This window comes from Asterias amurensis, chromosome 19 (assembly GCF_032118995.1).
Source record: "Asterias amurensis chromosome 19, ASM3211899v1".
Classification (NCBI taxonomy): domain Eukaryota; kingdom Metazoa; phylum Echinodermata; class Asteroidea; order Forcipulatida; family Asteriidae; genus Asterias; species Asterias amurensis.
Window position 1 is genome coordinate 11,661,999 of NC_092666.1, and position 26,812 is coordinate 11,688,810.

At 39.7% G+C, this 26,812-nt stretch overlaps 1 protein-coding gene across 6 annotated transcripts in view; it reads left to right on the forward strand.

Moving 5' to 3' along the window:
• The window catches only part of LOC139951441 (transcriptional regulator Erg-like), a 150,529-nt gene that overhangs the window by 60,414 nt on the left and 63,303 nt on the right, over window positions 1-26,812 (forward strand). For 5 of the 6 annotated variants that reach the window (XM_071950341.1, XM_071950340.1, XM_071950343.1 and 2 more), the window contains 4 exons: window positions 9,712-9,912; window positions 19,004-19,081; window positions 22,121-22,210; window positions 23,916-23,984. In XM_071950341.1, coding sequence (XP_071806442.1) covers window positions 9,712-9,912; window positions 19,004-19,081; window positions 22,121-22,210; window positions 23,916-23,984 — 438 coding nt within the window. The remainder of the gene's footprint in view (window positions 1-9,711; window positions 9,913-19,003; window positions 19,082-22,120; window positions 22,211-23,915; window positions 23,985-26,812) is intronic. The other variant, XM_071950345.1, reaches the window with a different exon arrangement.

Consider the following 26,812-nt stretch of genomic DNA (forward strand, 5'->3'; position numbering starts at 1 on the left):
ATTGTTGTGCTTAGCAGCTCTATGAAATTGGGCACATGACGCTTCCAAGTCTCGTTTCACAACACAATAATAACAATAACACATAGTCATTGTTTGACCAGCTGACTTAAGGTCAAATTGTCTGTCTAGTGACGTCGCAATGACCCCACTTATTGTATTGTAGGCCAATATTAAAATATAATTCACAAACCATGATTCTTGACCTTGCATGTATTGGGTTCATCCATAATGTGATGACACACCAATACGTATGCTCCCCTGGGTTCATTGTCCCGAAAGTAGAAACAATGAGTCATTGTTAGGTTAACCTCCACCCTTTGTTCCCAATAGTAAAAATATTACTGCCACACAATACATTAATACGTCTGTGCATAATGCAGGGGCCCCTATGCGCAGTACGTAACATAAAACAATGAAACTAAATTTATAAAACAATATTTACTCAAATAAAGTTTCAAGTTCATTGGCAGTCTGAAGAGCGTCATCTTGGCAAATATGAAGAGGTCTTTCCATAACGAGGAACAACAAGCTTATGTTTGAAATTAAATGCTCCTTTCAAGGTTAGAGTGACATACATGGGTAAATGCACTCATGTTACTTTATAAAGGCAGTGGACACTATTGGCATATTAGCATAAAACCTTACTTGGTAACGAGTAATGGAGAGCTGTTGATAGTATACAATTTTGTGATCAACGGCCCCCTCTGCAGTAACATATTTTTCGAGAAAAAAGGGTAATTTTCCTTGAGTTTGGTCTCGAAGTCAAGCATCTGAACGCACACAACTTCGTGTTACAGGGGTGCTTTGCTTTCATTATAATCTCACCTAGTGTGAAGACTGGTCTTTGATAACTACCAATAGTGTCCCGTGTCTTTACAAAAAATGTCATGTGAATGACATGTTGTTGCTCTCAATCCAATCACACATTGATATAATACAGGTATAATACATTACTGTGAACCTATCTTAAAGCAAACACTAATTTAAACTGATTTCAGTATATCTATAGGATATTCACAAAGAAAAGCTTAAAGGCAGTGGACACTATTGGTAATTGTCAAAGACTAGCCTTCGCAGTTGGTGTATCTCAACATACCTGTGAAAATTTGAGCTCAGTCGGTCATCGAAGTTGCGAGATAATAATGAAAGAAAAAAAAAACTTTGTCACACGAAATTGTGTGCGTTTAGATGGTTGATTTCGAGACCTCAAGTTCTAAATCTGAGGTCTCGAAATCAAATTCATGGAAAATTAATTCTTTCTCGAAAACTATGGCACCTTGGGAAGCCGTTTCTCACAACATTGTATACCACCAACCTCTCCCCATTACTAGTCACTAAGAAAGGTTTTATGCCAATAACTATTTTGAGTAATTACCAAAAGTGTCCACTGCCTTTAAACTTTTTCAACGGATAAATAGTTTCGTTTTAAACGAAGTTACCTCTCATGACATTCGGTATATACTGACATCAAGTTGATAATGTTTCAGATTGGGAACAAATCATTTTCAAAATCAGTACAAATCACTTTTTTGTTTCTATCATCTACCTTGCCTTTAGTTGTAAACATTTAGATTATAGTGGAGTATGTTTCCCCAACTCTATTCTACCCATAACATTGAACGAGGATACATCATCCAACATCAAATCACTGCACAGTACAAGAAAAATAAAACAAAGTGTGAACGAACTTTGTGTCTTAATCATCGCCTTCCATCAACCATAAAGTGCATTTGATGTTGAACCACACAGAGATGTATTCCCCCTGCCAGTCTGACCATTCTCAGGTCGACCTTCACGCTGTCTTCCCCCCTCTTAAACCCACCAATCATCCAAACCCATCCTTGTCATCGCTTTACATTATTTCTGTCAGACACACACCACTCAGTCCCGTGCTATCTTCACTCGTGGTATCTCCATACACGCGCCCCAAGAGAAAAAAACCCACATCTCATTCATTATGCGCGTACCGCGGCACTGGCTTGTATTCCTTTTCAAGCTCGCCGTCATATCACCTGTTCTTTGAGCACAGCAATAATACTCGGGCCAGAGCGAGCGTCGCCAGCCGAGAGCTACCCGATCAATGAAGCCCTCTCCCCCATGCCAAACTTAATCACAGAAACCACCTGCTCGTACTCTCTCTCAGTCGCTCGTGTGTCTATATGATAATATTCTACACACGGTGATAAACCTTGCCGTACCCAGAGTCAATGGAATAGGATTGCGATTAACTCTGTTGATTTATCTGTATATGAAGCTATGAAGTCACTGAGCAACTAATATGGCATGCTTTAATATGCAAGGACAAAAACTCATGTTATTTCGATAGCTGTACTATTTAACACTTTACCATCGGTTCAAAAAGCCAATATTTATATTTTTTGGGTGAGCAAAATATGATTATTACAAACGAGACCTTCCTCTATAAAGGCAATGGGATAACATTGCTATTAACTCTGTTGATTTGACTCTGTCTTCTAGAAGTCACTCTACATCAAGAACACAAACTCAAGATATTTCGATGGTTGTAATATGTTTAACACTTTTTACTTTCGGCGCAAAAATCTAATTTATCATTACAGTAATATTCTTTGGCGGATGTGCTCTGCATCAGTAAAAGCTAATATCAAAATAACTTAAATATTATGTTTTCTAAACTAGCTACAACGATCACTTGAATTTGGTGGCATCAGCTCTTTACAATAGCAATAGCACAGTAGTATTTTATAGATTGAAAATGGACGTAGAAAATTTGTTTTGAAATTTAGGTTTGTTGGTAAAATTAATTTACTCTTTGTCTGTGCTCCTTTCGAATGCGCGAAACAATTCCGTACGATGACTTTTGTTTATAGAGTTGCAACCATTTCAGATTCTTTCTAACGCTACTGTACTAAACTATAAATGAGTGAATATTATGTTAATCTGGAAATTTGCCCTTTTATTAACAATGTGTGTACCGACTTCGATAACTATTATTTGCGTGTCTTCAAAACCTCATTCCGTCGTATAGAAAGCATATCAAACTGAATTGCAAAGTTTCAACTGACAATTTTAAATAATGGTTGGCGCATAACCACTGGATAAACACTGCCGGTATACACCCAACTCAAACCGTTGAATGGTGTAGTGTTTAGTACCATGATAAATAGGCCAAATTATGAAGGTGAGTTTCAGAATTGCTTCTAAAATGTCAATGAACATAATCCGTTTGACGATTATTCGATGTATCATGAGCGATAGAAATGTTTTGATGTAGGAGGGGGTGACCACGAAGGGGTCGGGGACAGGGTCGACTTAGTCCCAAATGCCAATATAACACAACCCCGTACCCCACCCTCCACCCCACCCACACCCACTCAGAGCTCTGAACTGGACAGTCACTGTGACCGCACCACCGTGTTACACTTTGTCTGCTCAGAACAATCTGAGATTTTGTAAAACTGCTTTTTCATATTTTTGAGCTGTAGGTACACTGCAAAAACTTCTTCCTGCTATCAATTTGTGACATCCCCATTACTATATCGTTGGTGAAATTAACACCGTGTCGGTGTTATCACATTATATATACAAGGAGAACCAATTTAACACCCCCAGTTTTTGTAGTGTAAATGGGGTTTATGAACAAGAGTTGTCTTCAAAGAATTTTGTAAGCAAACAGAAACACTTGTTTTCCCAAGTAAAGCATTCATTCACTTTTGTAATATATATTTTAAATTTTATGACTTTTTGATCATTATAATGCCTTCGTCTGCTTACACGTTAGACAGTGCAATGGAATTGGGCACAGACGACTTGTAAATGAGACTAAAAGGGCACAACCTCGTCCACCCTCCACCCCCATCAACCTAACCCATGTCTAAAAGAACCCTTCAGTGCCACGCGCCACTGCAGCCCTTCCAACATCAGCCCGGAAGCTGCAGGCGAACGCGATAGGAATCAAGGAAGGTTACAGTTTGCCGGAACGGAAATCTGCTAATTCGATAGAAGAAATACGGACTTCCTGCTTTCAAAACCACTAACAAAATTGCAGGCTACTGTCGAACTGGACTTAGGTTGTGCAGTGCTTTAAAGGAACCAGATACTTTGGGTGATCCCAACATATGCATCTGTGAAAATTTTGACTCCACGGTGGTCGAAGTAGCAAGAAACTGAAGAAAGAAATTCATGCCCGAGTAAAGCTTAAAGGCACTGCCCCCGATTTCACAAAACTCTTCCTAACTTAAAATTAATCTTAGGACTGTGGACGAGTCCCAACCCTGCACTGTAGCATGTAGACCTTAAGATTAATCCTAAGTTAGGACGAGTAACTCGTCCTAACTCGAGATAAGACAAGTCCCAACTCTTTGTGAAATCGACCCCAGGACACGTTCTGTAATTACTCAACATATTTTAGCATGACAACTTACTTGGTAACGAGTAACTGAGAGCTGTTGATAATATAAAACATTGTGAGAAACGGCTCCCTCTGAAGTGACGTAGTTTTTAAGAAAGAGATAATTGCTCACTTAATAAAGACTTCGTGCCTCTGCCCTTTTGTCGGCATCTGAAAGCATTCAAATTATTTTGTGCAACAAGGTTTGTTTTCTCTCTTTCATTAATTTCGAGCAATTTCGGCGACCAAATTGAGCCCACAGATTTGTTATTTTATGCATGTATTGGGAAACACCAAGTGGGACTGGTCTTTGACAATTACCAAACGTGTCCAGTGCCTTTAACGACCTAGCTCGGTCAACTCTTTAATCTGGAAGTTATAGATTTAAGACCCTTTTTCTATCTTCAGTGGTGATGTGTGACTTGCAATATTTCGGAGGATGCTGGTGTACACATGCAGTAAACTCTAAGCTTGTATTTTGCTTTGGTTTATGTAGGCTTCAGTTCTTCATCACGTTTGACCGAATTCAGGAAGTTCGAGCCATGTAACAGGGCAAAGAAAACAGGGATAGGCTTTGGGACTTAAACAAACAAGCGTAAACACAATTATTGTATGGCAAGGGCAATGCAATAGAAAGTAATCAGTGAAATTCACATGACAATTGTTTTGTCTTTCCTTAAACTAAATATAAAAATAAAATAAAAATGTTACAGGTATTTTAAACTTTTGTTTTCAAATGTTGTGTTCTACTGCCGTCCCCAAAACAGACTTATGTATAAGAAAGAAAAAAATTGTGATTTTTTTTTTTTTTTTTTTTTTAACTTTACTTTTGCAGAACATTACCATCTTACGGACTGTTCCTTTCTTTCAATCACCAAACAAAAAACAGTTCATTTTACTATCTTTAAATGTAAAAGAAAAATACATTTGAAAATCAGCGAGGTGCTGGCGATTTTTCAACAAAAATAAGGCAGTAGACCTTTTTTCCTAATTTACTGTTAGTTACTTATTTTTGCATGAAAAGTGATCGTCATTATATTTTATTGGTCCCCGTCGAATTAAAAGCTTTTACTAGAACTCAATAACAGATTATCTAATGTTATCACAAACCACCAGGACGAAAACAACAGACTTAGAATACGAAGAAGAAAAAAAACGAGGGCAAGAAAACAAGTGCGCGTGTCTCGTAAAGGTTTCGTTCCATGGGGGCACTTTCGATTAGTCGAGACCACGACTTACGTGTTTAGCACCCCGGCAGGAACCCGTTAATTACAGCCACAAATTGGACGCAATCTTCCAGGCTCGAAATCAAGAGCTTGCACGGATTTGGGGGAGATTAGGGGGATTAACAAACAAGGTAATAATCTGGTTTAGAGAAGGAGATTTCAAGTAGGGGGTGGAGATTGAAGGGGGGGACTCGAAGTTACGTTGCAGATTTTCTGTGCTATCAATCATTCAGCGCAGGGGGCAGCTGTGTACACCCAATGAATTGTGGATTAGCATGTGACACATGCAATAGCTCAACCGAGTTCTTGATGGCTGGGGATGGGGTCTCAGACTTGGTTGAACTGAAAGAAAAAAGACAGACAACAATTAATATGTCTTTATGTATGGGAAATAATTCATGTTCTTTAGTGAAGTAAGTGTGCCTGTGGAGCAAAGTGCGAAGAAGTTTTTGTTCGGATGTCTCTGGCTTTATAGTGTTCATTGGCGTCATCTGACTTTCCTTGTAACGATACGGGCTTTTTGTTTACTTGCGAATATTATTTTAAAGAAGTCTTGTTAACATAAACACCAACAGATCATAGTTTACAGAAAAATCATTAGAAAACAGACACATACAGAAACTACAGCAGCTGCAGCAGCATCAACAACAAAAGTGAAAAAAAAAATCGACAACAGGAACAACAAGCGCAACAAACAATAAACATAGTTAATATCAACAACAAAAACAACTGCAACTACTCTAGACAGCAACATTAACAGCGAAACCAATAAAAGTACAACAACAGTAGTAATTTCTTGAAAGTTTATTATTTGTTTCTATTTGATGTATTCGTGGACGGTCGACTTGTGGTCGATCAGCTATAACTCCTTTCGGTCTCCTTGAGGAAAAACACAAAATATTTATAACCGGGATTATAATATCCTACAGAACCAGAACAAATCACAAACATTGATCTAAGTACAGATTGATTGATGTCTGTATATCGTTGGTCTACTGTGTTGTAATATATCTGGTTTCATTTTAATGCGTTGTTCAACTTCAGCGGGCGTTACCGAAAACCCTCGTGGGTCTCTCTCGGGGGAGGTTTTCAGTGTTTCACGCTGTGACACAGATGTGTCGTAGTTTGGATGACCGGGAAATCTTAAGCGTTATCATGACCCCGAGCCACCGGGTGAATTTGCCTGGGTCACCTCTGCGCTGGGGTCGTTCACGCATAGTCACGAGGGAAACCCGGTTTTCAGATGCACAAGGGCTTGTCACTGCATTACATACATGAATGGTTGTCTAATCACAGGAAAATAATTGTTTTGTTTAAAATCTGATGAATTGTTGATTTTAATATTAAAACAGTACCAATCCTCAACATCAGTGTGTATCGATTATTGCAGAGTGATGGAAATAGCTGCTGAAGACTATAATAATAATAATCGTATTGAACAAATTTCACCCAAAACAATCGAATCTGATCAACGAATTCAAAAGTCCGCAAAAAAAGGGCTAGAAAAGCGGTTGGTGTACCCGCTGTCACTTCACCGAGCTTGGATCAAAAATCGCCGTTTTTGGTAAAAATACCATGTCAGTTATTTTCTGTTTTCTCAACAAGTATAAACTGTGTTAAGCTGAAACGTTCACAGGTTACTTTTGTTAACCTCTCTTGATAATAATGTGCATGTCCATCAACATTACGTTGACACAAAATCCAATGTATGACCCCATACCTTTAAGCTGCAAGTGTAAAAGGAAACTGGGCCACACATTTGCCTTACATTACAAGCTAATTTGTTATTGCCCTTCGTTGCTAATTTGTATTCATTAAAAATGTCTGACAACTGGAGGAAAGCTGCAGCCCCTTGGTTTATTGCTACAACTGTAGCAAATTATACAATACCGTTTGCGCAGATCTAAAACAAAACACAACTTGCTAGACACAAGTCGACGTCGAGGTACCACACAACACTCAACAGGGGTCGTGACCTCTACGTGACGTCACAAGGGAGCCTGGATTGTATATACAGCCCTTTCCGAAACCACGGCTTCGGCTTTGGGATTCGGCTCAGGCTAGCTTTGTACCGTGGTTGGTGTGGACAGTATTATTGCGCCTGCTTTGCGTATGCTCAGGGCTTCAGACGAGAGGACGAAGCCTGAAGCCGAATCTCCAAAGCCGAAACCGTTGATTCGAAAGAGAAAAATTGTGGTGAATCCGTATTGTATTTTTCCTACCCTAATATCAAAATGTTTCTCCTGACGTCAACACCACATCGGCTCTTTTTAAGAGCCTACACTCCCACAAAAGAGATGTAATACATATTGTACCCGAACGTTTACTATATATTTATATATTATATTATTCACACCATGCAAAGCAACACCACTTATACAAATGTCAGTTAAAACATAACTAGACGTCGGGGTGCCACACAATATAGGTCATGACCTCTACGTGACGTCACAAGCCCAGATGGTATCAACATTATGTGGTGAATCCGTGAAGAGTACTTTTCCTTCCCTAAACAGGAAGGAGGTACATCCGTTATCTCTATTCAACACAAACATGCAGCGGTTTATTGTTGTAATGTTTTTATTTTTGTATAATCTGGATATGACACTGTGCTGTATTGTATCATGTGGTTTGAGATGCCAGGTCAGTCAGACCACATGCCTATGGTGCGATGTATAAGGTGGTTTGCTAAAATTGAAATTATATGACAATCAGCTTCCTGGTCGGTGGAATGGAAAGACAATAGACACATTGAAACAATGATATTATTTTCTTAACTATTACACAATTAAATTGATATGAATTGGATATCCATTTGTTCCGTTTTCTTTCCCCGAAGGTTACCAGAAATTTGCTTACCATACTAGCATTAATTGTCCGAAAGAAGAAATGTAACATTGTGTCATAGAGAAAGGGATCGCTGAGAAACAATTTGGTTATATTTCCTGAAAAAAAATATATAATAATACCATATACAAACAAATCCGATATTGAGTATAAACGTAACACACTTTGAAAAGAATCTTTTTAGCTCCACGGTGCAAAATCATGTAATATTAAACCATAATTTTTTAGTTTCACTTTTAAAGTAGTCATTTTGAAAGACTCGATCTAGTCTTCATAACAAACGGACATGGGTTCGGGTAGAGACTTCGAGACAGCCACGGATAATCGTGACAGCGCCCTCTATTTTTAAAACAATTATATTTGTCGGTCGGGGGCGGAGGCGGGGGGAACTGTTTTGTCGCATGCAGCACACAGGGCTCCCTCTGAAGTAACGTAGTTTTCGAGAAAGAAGTAATTTTCCCCGAAGTTGATTTCGAGGCCTTATAATTAGAATTTAAGGTCTCGAAATCAAGCATCTGTGAAAGCAGACGACTTCGTGTGACAAGGGTGTTTTTTCTTTCATTATTATCTCGCAACTTCGACGACCAATTGAGCTCAAATTTTCACAGTTTTTTTTTATACTTTATGCATATGTTGAGATACACCAAGTGAGAAGACTGGTCATTGACAATTACCAATAGTGTCCATAGTCTTTAACTGGTATGTTGCAATGTTTAATCATTATAGAGTGTGGTATTGTTAGCTACTCTTTTGTAGCTGACTACCTCGTGTTTTAATAAACTACACCTAAAGTTATAATCTTTCCCTGCCATTCAAACACATGGTTTACTGGGTTGGAATAAAGAACTTAACCAATGAAAACTAACTGGGATGGAAACCAAAACCGAAGAAATTCAAATTAATTTCCCTCTCCATGTAAGGGTTGTTAGAACCTTTTACCATTTTTGGAATGGATTGGTCGGGTGGCTACACGGAGGTAGGAAGACTGTTTTTTTCCCCTAGCCTGTTGTTGTCTTGATGTCCTATTTGTGACCGGTTGGCGTTGTTTTGGCTGGTGTATTTTTGTTTTAGTGCGCGGGTCTTCTGTATTTTGTTGCTTGTATTTCTAACGTAACTTATTTTGTAATTTGTATATTTTTTTTATTTATTGTGTATACTTGTATTTGGCCAGTGGATGTCAAGTTTCTATGTTTTTTTTTTAACGTGGACATTAAATCCAATCTAATCTAATCTAATCTAATCTAATCTAATCTTTTCTCTTCCAAACAGATCCCAACACATGGTCCACGGACCATGTCCAACAGTGGGTACAATGGACGGTCAGCGAATACTCACTCCAGGAGGTCATGGTGAACAGATTCGACATCGACGGCAAACAGTTGTGTAAGATGACCAGAGATGACTTCACAAGGTTGACCAGCTCCTACAACGCTGACGTATTGCTCTCACACCTCAACTTCCTCAGACAAGGTCAGAGTTTAAAAGGTTTAAGTTTAATCTCTCTCTCTCTGCGCGCATGCGCCAATGGTCACTGATCCCAAACTGTGTCCCATGGACCAATGTCTATTGACCCACAATGAGGCAAAATAACAAAGGTAGTAAGAATTCAAAAAGAGCTCTAACAGTTAAAGCTTAAAGGAACATTTCAGAATTGGTTTTGCTAGCCAACAGTTGCTGGCAGTGTTAGCACTATATGTAATCCACCATATACATAAACTGACAAACCTGTAGAAGTTCTAGATCGATCAGACAACTGGGTCACGAGAGAATAGTGAAAAACCGATTACAAATTTTGCATTGCAGGACGCCAAAACAAGAATGAATAAAACGCTCACTGAGCGATAAACTCCAAACGCGAAATTAGATTATTTATTTTTCATCAAATATGAAATTTCAGACAGAAATATTTCAAGGGATGTTTTCTACTATCATTTTATGTAAATCTGTGATCTTCACGATTTTTTTCTTTCTTACCAATTCTTTAATTTTCTGTATGTGCGGTGTTTTTTTTTAAACCACACACATTCACAAGGTCAAGTGTCGCTGAGCCCGAATAAGTCCCAGGGACCGAGTCTAGTCCTGGTGATCAGAAAAGAGGCAAAGCTAACCCAAATCGTAAAGAGCCTTATTCGTCATGTTTCCTGCATTAACTGAAATTATTGATAGGCAATGACGGTAGAAGGGAAGGGCGCCCTCTACCACTTTTGGATTTGCTGACATGCTGCCTCAAATTGGCCAAGTGGACATCAACAACATAACATAAATAAATAAAGAACAATAACATCAAATACATCAATTACAACATAAATACATCGATAAATAAATAAATTAATCAATAAAACAAGCTCACACACAGGTTGGGAATATATAACACAATAACATAAAGATTAAAATTAATAGTAACTAGGCCTAAGTAATAACATAATGACCAACAACAGTTTCCATGGAATAAACTTTATTGTGTCTATTCTTATTGTTCATATCATTACGAAACAAGATTACACAACCAACAATGAAACAATCAATCAATAATTGTATTACTTTATTTTGTACCTCGTAACGTGTTTTTTCTTCTTTAAAAAAGGTCTAAATTAATATACCCAAACAATAGATAATGTCCTGCATTTTAAGGGCAGTGGACACTGTTGGTCATTACTCAAAATAATTATTAGCATAAAACCTTTCTTGATTACGAGTCATGGGGAGAGGTTGTAGGATACAACACTGTGAGAAACGGCTCCCTCTGAAGTGACGTAGTTTTGGAGAAAGAAGTAATTTTCCACGAATTTGATTTCGAGACCTCAAGTTTAGAATTTGAGAGGTCTCGAAATCAAGCATCTGAAAGCACACAACTTTGTGTGACAAGGGTGTTTTTTTTATTTCATTCATATCTCGCAACTTCGACGACCAGTTGAGCTCAAATTTTCACAGGTTTGTTATTGTATGCATTATGTTGAGAAACACCAAGAGAGAAGACTGGTCTTTGACAATTATCAATAGTGTCCAGTGCCTTTAACCCAGGCTCCAAAAGCCTCTGAGAAAGACTATACCGAGGTCGAAACGTCAGGCCATTAACCTTTTTTTTTTTTTTTTTTTTTTTTTTTTGCAATAATACAACATAGGCCTAAAGATTACTTTGGCTGAAAAGAAGCTCGCAACAGCCACCTCTTTTTCCAATACGTAGACGGCCAACTTTCTCCCTCTCTCACTCTCTCTTTCCAACTTTGACCATGACTGCGTAGGAATTCACCGGAATGCCGTGGCATCCACTTCGACATGTTCTCAAGACGATCAAATCTATCTCAATCTAACTCTCTGTCACCTTTCATTCGTTTCTCCATCCATACACACCAAGTAGAGTTACCTGTGAGTCTGCTTGGTTTAGTCAAACATGTCTTCAAGAAAGGAGAAGTGAGTGGAAAAGCCCAGCTTATTTTAAAGGGTGTCATTTTTAGTCCAGCACCGGGGATGTAGGCCTATATAGCTAATGGCCGAGTTTTCACCAATCCACACGACGCCCATTTAATGAAATGTTAATAAGCACAGAGGATTCGAAGTTGAATTTTCTTTTGCGTGGTTTAATCGAACGCTCTTAAAAAAGCACCATCACTTTATTTTAAAGGGTCAACCTTTAGTTCATAATGGCCGAGTTTTCACCCACCCACACAATGCCTATTAAGTTAAATTAAAGCACATGAGGATTCGAAAATGTAACTTTTTTTTTCTGAGCGAAGTCATTTCCATATGTTGAAAGGATACGTGGGCAGGGCCCTATTTCATAAAGCCCTATATAAGCACGGAAACTTGCTAAACACAGAATAGTATTGCTTAGCAGAAACAGGTTACCAGTCAAAATTACATGAAGTTAATATTTCCGTGACTGGTGCCCTACTTATTTTTTTGTTGTTAAGAAAAGAAGTTTGTCAAGCAGTATTTTTTGTTGGGTCCAGATGCAGAAAGGATGCGAACAGGATTCAAAAACCAACCACAAAATATAGCATCACCTCACGTGCAGCCGGTGTACGGTGTAGTTTTTGTTTGTTTGTTTGTTTGTTTGTTTGTTTGTTTGTTTGTTTGTTTTTTTGTTTTTTTTTTTTGGGGGGGGGGGGGGTTATAGAAGGGGATATAGCCCCCCCCCCCCCCCCCACCCTTCCACGTTCGCTCTCGGGTTGCGCTACAACTTTGATTGGCCCAAAGGAAATCGCGCAGTTTGTCAATTAGCCTGAAACGGAAAATGTGCTGCGCTACCTTGTGCATCTGATAAGCACGACAGTTCCCCCCTCAATATTCCACAAAACAGTGGATGGTTTTGAGGGCAATTCGGTGCGTCTAGCGAGTAGATATTGTGCAGTGATGTTGAGTGGTGGTGTGGGGAGAGGGGGGGGGGGGGTGGTGAAAGTGACGGGTCGCGAAAACAGGTCTTGGTTTTTTGATTGATTGCTATAGCCGATACTTGATTGAGCGGTTGTGTGTTAAAAACAAAGCGTGCTGCTTGCGCGAAAACATTGGATAGCCTACGTAACTGAAAATGACAGAAACTTGAACCCGTTTATGGGGTTAGGAAAAACTGCCTTTAATATAACAGTTGGATATACCGAGATAGCGCCGTTTTTAACTACCGTCCCTTTTAATCCATTACCTAACTGATTAAAATGGAAGAGAAGTGAAAATCAAGTTCGTTTCCAAAATGAACGACAACTTCCGGGTCTGCTGGGGACGAGGTCGAACGGTCTTTTCGAAATCGTTGATTTTGCTTGCAGGCTTCGGCTATTGCACCGTTCGCCTCTTTGAAGCTCAGAACCGAAAGCGTGCCTTTCCAAAATAACTGATAGAGCCTGAGCCTGAGCCATAGCCGAACCCTTGTTTCGAAAAGGGTGTTTCTTAGTATAATGACAAGTAGTAGTCGTTGCTGTTGCATGCAGACAGGGTACACGACAGGAATTGGTATAGTGGTAGAGTCTCCTAATGCTTGTCTTCTGCAGAGGACGGTCAGAGCACACTGATCGAAACGTCGAGCAGTACAAACCGGTGCTTCTCAGATCCACCACTACTAACTAAAACAAAGTGATTATTTACATGGTCTTACCGCAAATCTTACTTATAATAATGCTTGGCTTTTAACCTTTCGAGACTTAGCGATGTTGGCTCTCCAATGAGCCTCTTGTTGGCTGTCTGGATTTCAGACAAACCTCAACTCGCATGTCGTGTGGTTTCCTCAGCTAACAAGCCCCTTCCTCCACGTGTAAAACTGCCGGTCGGTTGTGTCGAAATTGCGGATCTTCTTGTATTGGGAGCAAGGTCACTGGGATGGTGGATGACTGCATGGCCGATTCAGAACGTTGGTGGAGTATTTGAGGGCTTACGGTCAGAGCTGTGTATATTGGGTGAATTGTGAAAACTTGTCTAAACAATTACACATTGACAAACACAAGGTACCAGACAAGTCTGCTTCAACAACCACGTGACCGTAGAAAACTGGTCCCTCTTTAATACACGCCTATGGTAAGAGCCTTAGTCGATTCCCATAAAATGCATATGCGAAAATAGGGTTTCAGACTAGTCCTGCCCATTGGATGGGTTGTGCTACATTTCGACTGAATTTGGCGTCCAACAACTATAAATGACTGGTGTTTTTTTCTGTACAACCACAAAACCAAACATGGATTCTCACTCCTTTGCACATCACGTATCTCTAATGGTTGTTCGTCCTTCGGATGGGACGTAAACCCGTTGGTTCCGTGTGTTGTGTAACGCATGTAAAATAACCCTGTGCACTTATCGAAAACATAATGGGTTCGCCCGGTGTTCCTGGCTGTGGCTGCTGAATGCGCCGTAGCACCTTGTAAACCCAAAGGTGCACATGTCGTCTGGGTCTTATAATTCATCACTGCAATAACCTATCTTTCTGAAAGTTTGTATAAACTCAGCGCCTTTTGGTACCTTGTTTTGTAGATACGTGTGCTATATAAGACTTCGATATTATTATCGTTATGTCATAGACACAGTGAGAACATGTCCGTTTTCTGTTCACAGCTACCTTCCAAGCACGTATTTCTAGTGGTTATTAATAGACAAAAATGATGGCATGTCTCAAGTTGTCACCGACTTGTCCAGAACTGAACCAGCCTGCCCCTGTCGTTTTCTATCAGGCGAAACAACATACATTCATTTGAATTCATGTCAAATTTAGCCTAATTCAACCCATATCTATGACAAATCAACTCCTAATGGCCGACCCGCGATGCAAGCCAACATAAACCGACTAAACCAAAAAGCACTGTCAATTATCCTTGATTTAATATTTGGCTTGACCCAAATATTCCCTAAGTGTGTTTAGTTTAAACGGGACAGCAGAAAGAAAAAATAAATAAATTTGATTTCCTTTTGAAGCAAAATTGTTGTTGCTAGAAAAAGACATGACTCATCTTTAAATTGATTCTCAGATGATTGAGAATTTATGTTTCTGTCTATATTTTTTTTGCCGTGGAGCTGTCTTTTTGCATACGTCAGTTTAGGGTTAGGAACATGAGATTCCTAATGCGAAAGGCGGAGTAGTTACTTTAGAACAATCTTCCTTCTCTCTATACTTCCCAGTTTGCTAGGGCTTTTAAAAGGCCATCACCTGGGGGCAGAGTTGGTGCGAAATATTAGTGTAACCATCCAGTTATTGGTACAAATCAAAATATTGGATTGATTTCCTCTTAGTAGGAAGTGAACTTACTGTCAAGTTGACCTCGAAATGGCCGACCTGCTTGTCTTTAGACAAGAAAGGTATAACACAGACAAAACAAAAGCGAAAAAACAAAGCTACACCAAACCAACACCTACTAAATTGATACTAATAATGACAAATTAATAACAATAATTAAATAAACACAATACAAAACAAATACAAAACAATGAATGATTGACGAGTTTTAAACTATGGGCGAGGTTTTGGGAGTCTTTATTTTTCTAAACTTGATTACAAGTACCAGAAAAAAAATGTTTATGCCTGATTACCAAACCTCGTTCCCAGTGGTGGTCGATCTCGCAACCCTATTTCCAGGTGCTGATATGGCCATTGCTCCATTTGGAAGCGAGGCTGCTGACAAAGTGCATTTAGACCCCCAAAATGGCGTCAGAAACCACGTGACCGGAGAACAACTGGCGCCTCCATATGGTTCATTCATGGTTCATCCATAACTGTCCTAATACACACTTCTGTTTTTTGAACAATTTGAAATAGTAAAGTTTTTTTTACGGTGTGCGGAAGTGTCGTGGCCGAGCGGTTAAGAGCACCGAATTCAAACTCTGGTGTTTCTGATCAACAGAGTGTTGGTTTGAATCTCCAGCCGTGATACTTAACCAAGACACTTAACCATTGCTTCGTCATTTGGGTGGGATGTAAAGCCATTGGTCCCATGTGTTGTGTATAACCGCATGTAAAAGAACCCAGTGCACTTATCGAAAAGAGAAGGGGTTCGCCCCGGTGTTCCTGGCTGTGGCTGCTGAATGCACCGTAGCACTTATAAGGTGCTAAATAATTGGGTCTAATAATTCATCACTGCAATAACCTATCTTTCTGAAAGTTTGTGTATACTCAGCGCATTGAGTACCTTATTTGGTAGATACGTGCGCTATATAAGACTTATATAATGATATTATTAAATACATACTCTCTCTACCAAAGAAAGGCAATTTGACCATAACACTTAATTGCCCAGGAGATGCAAAAATCCATTGTTTGATGTCTGAGAAAAAACACACTCCATAACATGTAATTCAAAAAGCAATAAATCACAATAACGTCTAGCAATTAACCGTTTATCGGAAACAAATTGCATCATGTATACATTAACCATACAGCATGTGTTTTTTACGTAATTAAGTTATGGGTAAACAGAGCAAAGTACATGTACAATGGAAACCTCGGTTCATGCACCGCGCTGTATAGGTCGGTGAAAGCAATTTTAAAGGCAATGCCCACAAAGTATTATTGTGAATTTATGAATGCACGAATATGAGAACGGAAATAGTCCCAACACTCGCACAAAAAAAAACAGAACACATTATTTACATGGTTGTACCCGCAAGTTTACTTTTGTATGGTTGCTTCCTATGTATTTACACCATGCAAAGATTCAAACAATACTTATAAATAGTTCCGACAGCATTAGAAGGAACAACTTGAAGATGACGTTTTACGGCGACAACGACGATGACAGCAATGGCTCTCAAAGTGTAAAAGAGTGAAAAACACCACTCTTTACATTTCGAGCTGTCCCTCATATGGCTCTTTAAAAAGAGTGGTGGTTATTTCACTCTTATAGAGGGGTTTCACTCCAGGACAGAGTGAACAATCACTCAAAAAGTTGCAAACTTCAATCTAAAAGAGAGGAAGACTACTCCAAAAAGAGTTGTTCTTCATATGGCTCTTGAAAGAGTGCTTGTTCACTATTTTACATTAAGAGAGATGACAATGACAATATCAGGTGACATGAGCAGTATTGACAACAGCAAATAGCAACTACAGTAATAAAAACACATTTTTGATTGGGGGATGCAGATTGCACTGAAGGCGACGAACTAATTTATTTATTTATTTATGTATTTACTAATTTTGTTTTCATATTGTTGTATTGTTCTTTATTTTGTTATTGTATGAGTGGGGTCTCGACTCGACAAGATGATGCTTCTTTGAGACCTCCATCCTCACACAGAATCATAATGTACTTATGTATTCCTAAATCATTACAATATATTGTAATGTAAATTATACTTTTCCTTGTGTGTGGAAAAAAATAAAAGAAATGAATGAATGGATGAGTGAATGACGACGACAGCAAACACAACAACAAAAACAAAACAACATTATAGGCCACGCTGTAACAATTAACTCGATTTCCAAAAAACAACAGAACCCGCTCACAAATGAAAGTCACACAGACAAAACACACAGAGTAACTGAGCGTGATTGTTAAATTGCACGCTTTAGGAAAATCACAGACACCTAGGGCTAAACAATCATCAACTGTGTTTGAAACCATTTTGTATTTCGTCAATCAACAAATAAAACAGATTAAAGAAAAGCTTTTAGTTGTTAATTCGGTGTCCCCCGAAAAAAAAATATATTGGCAAAATATTTCAACTGGTGAACTGCGAGACCCTTTCACTTTAGCATTTCGTTCAAGCTTCCGGCAGGGGCACCTAATAATATCATACATCGAGATGATATCACAGTACGACAATTCCAATTATACTCAGCTACTCACAGTGTTGGAAGTGATTTTAAAAGGCTTTTAGATCTTCTAATATGTGATTATTGCGTGTGTACATTGTCAATTAGGCGGCGCGGGACCTAAAGACGACGACTCTACCCCTCACACGAGGAGCATTTTACGGCGGGCTGGTCGGTACGAAACGCGGCCGACCTGAAGGGCCTACCCGCGCTATGATCAAAGTCCGAGGATTTTCAAAATACAAAATAAAAAGTGCCATTTTGTTCTCCAGTTTTCCCTTTTGGCAGAGTTGTTTCCTTTCTGTTCCTTTTAATGGGCCGTGTATGTTTTTATGTTTCCTCTGAGATAATTGCGAACTGGTTAATTCGGTCACTATGCCTTGGTATCGTTCTTAATTAACAGTTTTTTATTAGGACGAAAAAGGAAAAAAAATGAGATGATCTGTTTCACTTCAATTCAGATTTGTCATCAGATGTAGAAGTGAAGGACCAAACTCGATAGCGCCACCTTTCGATAATATTTTAGATTATTGATTAGTATTTATTGATCGTTCTCAGAAACTGTTTACTTAAAGTTTGAAACTATAATCTGAAGCGATGGGGAGGATGACAATAAAAATCCGAACATTACGTCGACAAACAAACAAACAAACAAACGAACAAACGAACAAAATCCAAGGTTATGTGAGCAAAACAAAAAGACGGGCACATTTTTTTTTTGCAGACACTAAACGTTATTTATGTAAGAAATGGGTGTGTTTGGTAATCGTTTGACACAGGGTATGGTAAGTTTATAAGTCCCTCGGCACCACACTATGTCTTGAATAATGTTCCAACCTCAATGGCTTGGAGGACTCGGCGAATACAGATCCCTGTACCTACACCGGCAACAGAGGGCGTCTTTGTTGAAGCCCACTGTGAAAATTAGTACACCGTAAAAACAAGGACCGTCTTTATTACGGTTGCTTGTGCACCGGCGGCCTTTTTGCTCGGTCGAGCACAACAATGAAGAACAATACATTATTGCTTGCCTACCTTCTATTAGAGAACAATAGAGTGCCATTGATTGACACGAACAATAGTTATGAGTTCACGTGGAAGAGGTCTGGACAAGGGTGGTGGGGGGGGGGGGGGGCTGCTGGCTGCAGGGATTTCTTCTCATTCCCTCTACCTCCGAAGAAACACGCAATCTTCACAATATAACATCATAAAACTAATCTTTAAGGTTTTGGACGAATGAGTAGTGAGATGTACCGTTCTCTTCACTGATAATTTAGACTGTATTAAGAGCTCTCGCCAAGTTTGTAAACAAGTTTGTTTGTTTGTTTGTTTGTCTGACAGCTCCACTGCCCAACCTTACGTCAGATGACGTGGACAAAGCCCTGCAGCCATCCCCTCGTGCACCTCCGAGCTCACAAGGTAATAGCAAAATAATGTATTGTCCTTCCTGGTTACTTGGAGGGTCTAATGGGGTTGTAACCCGGGGATTTGGTCTTAAGCCTGCCGTCGATTTCACAAAGAGTTAGGACTCGTCTTATCTCGAGTTAGGACGAGTAACTCGTCCTAACTTAGGATTAATCTTAAGGTCTGCATGCTACAGTGCAGGGTTGGGACTCGTCCTAGGTCCTAAGATTAATCTTAAGTTAGGAAGAGTTTTGTGAAATCGACGGCTGGTTCACACCGGTAAATTCGAAACATGTGCGTAGGGTGTTTTAATAATATTGCACAAAGTGTGTACCTGGGAACAAAAGAGGTCCAGACAATGCTAGGACTTGAAGCACTATGTGGACTTACACACGTCCACACATTTTTATTTTTTTTTGTTTATAAAGTGTTGAATTGTAGGATTTTCCCTAAGTGTACACACTCATGAAAGTTCACAGACTGACTGCAACGCAGAGTTGTGAGCTTACTGGTTACCCTTTGGGGGTTCCTTTACTCAATTGAACAATGAGCCCTACATGGGAGTCTTTTGTTCGACCCTGGACCCCACAAGGGTATTATTTTGTTCAACCTGGACACCACGAGGGAATTCCTTAGCATGGGGAATAATAGAAAAATGGGGAATAATAGAAAAAAAAAAAAAAAAAACAGGACCCCACCAACAGGATTCGTAAGGTTGTGTGTGTGGACGTGTTTGTGTAGGGGTGGTCCAGTATTATGGCATTGAACATCACTATAAGCTGTTTCGTCTGGAATCGGCATTTCGATGTGTTCTCACACAAGGGTAAAACGCGTCCACCAAATAAAATTCATCGATACACGTATTTACCCTTGGTCGAAGTGAATTTGAGGGGCATCTTCACTTGTAAAGATATATCACGAACAGTTATTCCACATGACGTGGCGACAACTCCACAATAAGAAAGAGTGAGTTTTCAATGTGAGGGGTTACTGTCGTGGAAAATCGCGCAACAAAAAGATACCTTTGTTCCCCTTTCCGCACGCAGACGAGAGAGGGCCAAGGGGGTCTTAGACGCTGAAGGGGTTTACACTCTCTGCACTTAAGGCACAATTGCAATTATTTCCCCTGACTAGATGATTGATCGCTGATAAATGACTTGTCAAGTCATCAATAAACAGTCCAGGATGCTGATATAAAAAAGTCACCAAAACTCAAGAAGCTATTCCTATTATGAAAAAAAAAAAAAAAAAAAAAAAAAAATGGTACCTCCTTCTCAAATAATTCATTAAACGCCATCCCTACTCTAGTCCACAGTGAGTTAGCAATTAAGTCTATCTTGTGTATGGACGTGTGGTATACAGTTGAGTCAGAGGGGGGTTGAAAACTGCGTTTTTTAATATCTGCTTCTCCATGGTTGTAGGTTCATATAAAAAAAAAACGCGCACCGCGTACAAACAATCACTCGCAGCGAAGCGACTGAGACGTGGTTCCGGAGGAAACGCGACCCCCACTACCGCCACGATTTGCTCTATCTTCCCGGCCCCCCTCTTCTCCTTCTCCTCTCCTCTCTACCTTCAAATATACACACAAAGTCACGATGGTTAAAGTCACAACACGTCACAACACGACGCTAGAGATGGCGTGTTGACAAGGAAAACACGGATCTTATTTTGGTTCTGAGTCGGAAGAGGATGGAGGGGGGAAAATGGACCCGTGTATCCCGCGAGCAATCTTCCGAAAAGTCCCGTTTGCCACGGAGTTTTTTCTTAATTCCCTTGACTTCTGTAGTCCCCACTTCATGAGTTTTTTTTTTCTTTCTGTCTTCTTCGTATTTCCACCGACGTGTAAATGTTTGTGTTCTTTTCGGCTGAGTTGTTCAATAATAAAGGCGAAATTCACTTGATGAAAAGGGAGAAATCTATTTGCATTCGGCCCCTCTTGCCAGGGGGAATTCCTTTCTTCTTTTCTCTTTTCTCTATGGCATAGAGGTTGACTGGAGTTGATATAATCTCTGATCGATAGCAGGTAAAACCAGGCGGTAATTGGCCTTTACTGCGTACGAGGTGACAAACCTATCGCGGTGACTTCATCAACATGATATTGAAACTCGTCGTATGATCATCATCACCTTAATCAAAATCATCTTGATCATTTTAATCAGTACAGCAAATTGACCATCTTTGGCGTCACTTTTCTGTCCTGTTGAAGCTAATGGGACAGTTTCACATATTAGATGAATCATTTCTTTACCTTATTTTTTATTGTTATATTCCAAACAAGACAAAACAAAACATTAATTGTTATACATTTCTGGTAATAAAACCAGGGATTCATACCACACTTGAACAGTGCATAGTGCACAGCCACAATAATGTGTACACGGTTTGTTACAAAGACACCAAATGAACATGTACAAAATAAAGAAGTAACTTTAAGCACTATCTTTTGTATTGTTTGTTGACAATCTCAAGTATTGTGTATTCATTATTGACACATGCAACATTTAGAAAACTGCTACATATCAGTGGTTTTTAAAGGCATTGAACACTATTTGTAATTACTCAAAATAATTATTATCATAAAACCTTTCTTGATAACGAGTAATGGAGGTTGGCAGTATAAAACATTGTGAGAAGCAGCTCTCTCTGATGAAGTGGCGTAGTTTTCGAGAAAGAACTAATTTTCCACGAATTTGATTTCTAGACCTCAGGTTTAGAATTTGAAGTCTCGAAATCAAGCATCTGAAAGCACACAACTACGTGTGACCATGGTGCGACAGGAGTGTTATTTTTTTCTTTCAGTAATACCTCACAACTTCGACCACCAATTGAGCTGAAATTTTCATAGGTTTGTTATATCATGCACATAATTATTGAGATACACCAAGTGAGAAGACTGGTCTTTGACAACTACCAATAGTGTCCATCCAGTGTCTTTAAAACTGTTGCTCGTAAAATGGACACCAACAGATGTGTGACCATGATTGTGGCTATTCACTTATTCGGAATTCGTCATCGTGTATTTTCATATCTGTCACCTACTCTTCCACACAGCTACAAATATTGGATCAGCCCAGCCAATCACCGAGAAGAAATACGTCACGTGCAATGCATCAAATTACTACCCCGAACAAGTTCAGAAAGGTATGTCACTTTAAACAAAAACTAGAAACACTTCTACCGGTGTTCGCGGGCTTCAAAATGACATTACTTTGACGTCATTTGTGGGATGTTGCTTTGTTATACCTATACATGCTGAGACAAAGCGGGTTTACAAAACGGACCTCACAGTGATGACGTAGCAAGAGTAATGACGTGATAGGGCTCAAGTTCGCGTATCTGTATGAGAAGCAACATTCAAGGAACACGTTGCCTTGGATCAGTCGAGTTGGTCTTTACAAAGCGTTTGATTAGAAAGATATTTCACAATTAGAATATAATGATCCACACAAGTATCACTCGAAATTGCGTGGTTTTCCTTTTACCTCGTCGACTTACACGGTCAAATGGTTGACTCCCATAAGAGGCCGACCGTGTTAACTCGCAAAGTAAAAGGAAGACCATGCAGTTTCGAGGCATAATTTGTGTTGATCATTGTATTCTACTTTTAAAACTTCTTGCTGACCATATGCATTTTTATAACAAACGGTTGAAAACGCTTTTTAAGACCAACTCGACCGATCCAAAGCAATGTGTTCTTAAAGTATTTCCAAGTGTTTGCATTTGTTTAACTTCATTTGAGTGGTAAGGTTGGTGAAGCGGTGCCATGCCTCCCTTCCACTATGGAACCCGGTTTCAATCCAACCGGGGTACTATGTGGATTGGGATTCCAGACCCACCTGACTGTGTGGGTTTTCCCCTGGAAATATTCTCTGGGGTTTTCCTCCTACATCTAAAACTCAAATGTCGTTATCATCTTCTCTTCTCGTTTGGCTCTAATTAGAGAGCATCGAGTTAGAACCAGAACTACGTTTCCTTTTTGATTTAGAAGCATTTCAAAATAATTTCGGCAAAAGTCACCAGTTGCCGTTTTCACTCAAGCTGTTCTTTAAAAGCAGTGGACACTATTGGTAATTACTCAAAATAATGATTAGCATAAAACCTTACTTGGTAACGAGTAATGGGGAGAGGTTGATAGTAAAAGACATTGTGAGAAACGGCTCCCTCTGAAAGAAGTAATTTTCCACGAATTCGATTTCGGGACCTCAAGTTTAGAATTTGAGGTCTCGAAATCAAGCATCTGAAAGCCCACATCTTCGTGTGACAAGGGTGTTTTTTCTTTCATTATTATCTTGCAACTTCGACGACCAATCGAGTTCAAATTTTCACAGGTGTGTTATTTTGTGCATGACCTATGTTGAGATACACCAAGTGAGAAGACTGGTCTTTGACAATATTATTAACAAAGTTGTCCACTGTCTTTCAGCACAGAGAGTGGCTAAGCACAACACAATGTTGCTTACTAGAATAAGCTTACCGGCTAAAATACCGTATCACATGTACAATCTGCTATAGGCATCCTTTTTTTTCCTGAGCATAACTTTTATTCTTTAAAAGCATTTAAATGAAATAAGATCCTGGTGTGGACAAACATTTTGTTTACGGTTAAACGCAAGGCCAGTTGACCCGGTAGTGTGGTGTATCTAAAATTCCCTCAGAATCACACAAATTCGGGTTCGGTTCTCTCTTTCTCTCGTGTGTTGTTGGCTTTTTACTAACTATTTATTTATTTAGGTCACTTTAAATGTCCGTATTATGTGATAAGCTGATTTTGGCTAAGAATATTCGCTAGTATTTTTACACAGTATTTTCTAACCAATGGAGCTATAATTATTCACTATTTTCCCAGGGAGTGGAACTGCATTTCCTTACCCAGTCAGCACACACGTGGATACAAACTCTCGGATGCAGAGGACAGGTGAGAATTTCCTTTTGTTTTGTTGATTGCCTGTATTTGTGACTTAATTGCAATCCCCGCGGTGCGCGGGTTAATAAAATATTGCCGCCCCGGCCTTGAGTGAGCGTGTCTGATCTAGCTTTTTTTTTTTTTTTTTTTTTTTATGAACCGCGGCGCTGGATGGTTTTAATTTTATTTCTCACTCATAACTTGTGGCTTTGGGTGTAGGTGGCCACGGAAGAGAGGGAAAGGGGGTTTGTTAATTGCCGCTTCCACCTGTTTGCCTACTTTGCCATTGAGAATTATTATATGGTTGTGTATAATCACAGAATCACCTTAAATATGATTTCCCTACGTATATCAAACTCCCTCACCGAACACAAACCATTACACCGAGGCTTCGAGTGTACCAATATAATTTCATCATAATGTGGCCATCTTGATTGTTTCCCATTCAAAACAATGAAACCAAACTGGAAGGAGATTTAGTCTGGTTCCTTTTTGTACAATGACTATCAGCATCCATTGCTGTTCTTGGATATAAGGAGCATGACCAAGATGGTGGCATTTTGATAGAGGTCTCTGATGGTCCGGCACTCAGTTTTAACAGTTTGTGTTCATTATCAATAATAAATACAAATAAGAGGTGTTCCGGGCTGTTGGCCCGAACACCTAATAAGCAGTTCTTATATGACGCATATTACATTTAAAGTCTTTAAGCGCTTATGTGATTAAAAAGATGGGTTTTAAGTTTAGATTTAAATTTTTCTATTGTCAAGGATTCTGACTAAACTCAGCAGTTGCAGTGTTTTTAAATATGGTAAGCACATGAACATAATGGTTAGCAATAAATGTTACCAGCCAAACTACCAGGATCACTCAGCTGGTAAGCTTAACAATTTGCTTAGCATACAATACAATACAATAAGAGACAATAGCAATAAATAGCATAAATATAATATCGTGATTATAGTAGAGAACACCAGTCAGAAGCCATGCAACTGGTCCCCTATTATATATTTGTTCCTTTAGGCAAATTAATTTGCCATACAACTTGTGTGCTCAACATATAGAGTCCATAACGTGTCTTAAGTGAGTAACACGACTACGGCTTAATAACGAACATTCTAGCCGTAGCCAAAATTTAAAATCTTTGATATGTAAACGGCAATATTTTATACAAATTTCCGGAATAGTTTGGCGTCACGCTTTTAATCTCCCCTCAAAAACACCCCGTCCAGGAGTAACCCCAAAACAAGTTCTCTGACCTAAGTCTAGACACTAATACTTCTTTCCTTTATCTGTTGAACGCCATCCCATCACCTCGCATTATATGGTCAGGCGCCGATCGGCCAAACAAAATATCTCGAGAGTGTAATATAAATTAGGAAAGAGAGAAAAAACAGAGAAAAAAGCAGGTGATTTTATCCATCCGATGATGACACCAAGAGGATTCCCCCCTTTTAGCGAAACCGTCGACCGACCATAAGTAACTCTTCTCGGCAGCGAGTGAGATAGCTTTCCCGAGTCTGCCTACCCTGCGGAGATGATCACTGGCACCGCTAAACCGGAACGGTTTTCTTTCAACAATGAGAAATGTGTACTAAAAGCTATACGGTCTCTTTCAAACGCGCTCATTCTGAAAATTGCCCAACAATGTATTTTTAATTTTTTTTCATCAAGTCAATTTGGTTGACATACATTTTTCTTTTAAACAAAGTAATTAGAGTGACTTGTTTTGTGCTTCATTCACTGCTTGGCGTTTTTTTTTTTTTTTTTTTTTTTTTTTTTCTTTTTTTTTGCAAAGAAGTCGGTATTTTCTCTATTATATATATTTTTTATATTGTTGTGGGGTAGTTCAAAGGCATCTACAGTTCCGGCCATAGTGAGAGAATCATGGTGTGAGTTTTGTCGATCAACTGCAGCTAATAGCGCTGCAACTTCATTCATTGGTGATGCTATATCAAGGCTAACTAGGGAGGGTCCTGATTGGAATCGCCGCACGGTAATTGCCAGGATTTCGTTTCGAGGCCCCAGTCCCCGATCCCGCGGTGTGTATGCCACTTCTGTGCCCTGTGATTGTAAATGCAATATTGATTTTTTTTTTCGCTGGGGCCGATCGCGACGAAACAACAAGAGTCGACGGGAAATGCTCCTTTGTGTTCCCAGCTCTCCCCCCGTTATGAATTTCTGTCATGCAGGTGTTTTTTTCTTCTTTCGTCTGCAGCATCTCTCACCCTCCTCTCTGATTTGGCCATCAGCCACCGTCGATTGGTCTAAAATTTCCCACATCCTGTGCGCAACTATCAATTTTCACCATGAATTTGAAATTGGGTGCCGGCGGACGCTGCTTTGCTCGCCGTTGTGAGCGCTGCCCGCCCGGGTAAAACGCTTCCCTGCCCCCGTTGAAAGATGATCCCCATAATGATGGTCCGTGTTGATTCATTGCTTTATTCACTCCGGATAACGTCCCCCTGAAACAACCTCATCACGGAGGGAGCTCCCCTCACCAAAAGAAGAAGAAGAAGAGGAATGGTATAGAGAGATGGAAGGGGGGACCCACACACCAAACACACACACAGACAAGTCCATTGCACCACTATTAATTGTATTCTTCCGTTCTCGACGTGGCCGGCCAATAATCGGACACGTGCCCGGCCAATTTCGAACGGCCGTTGATCAGACACTGAATCCCCCCGGCCCGGGAGCTCTCCCAACGGAAACTCATTGAGGGAGGGGGGGGGGGGGACTTCGGAGACAGTACGTCGATGATCAGGCAAGCCATTCATATCCCTTGGATAATTGGTAAATCAAGAAAGAGAGAAGGGGTGAAACATCAGGTCGGACCC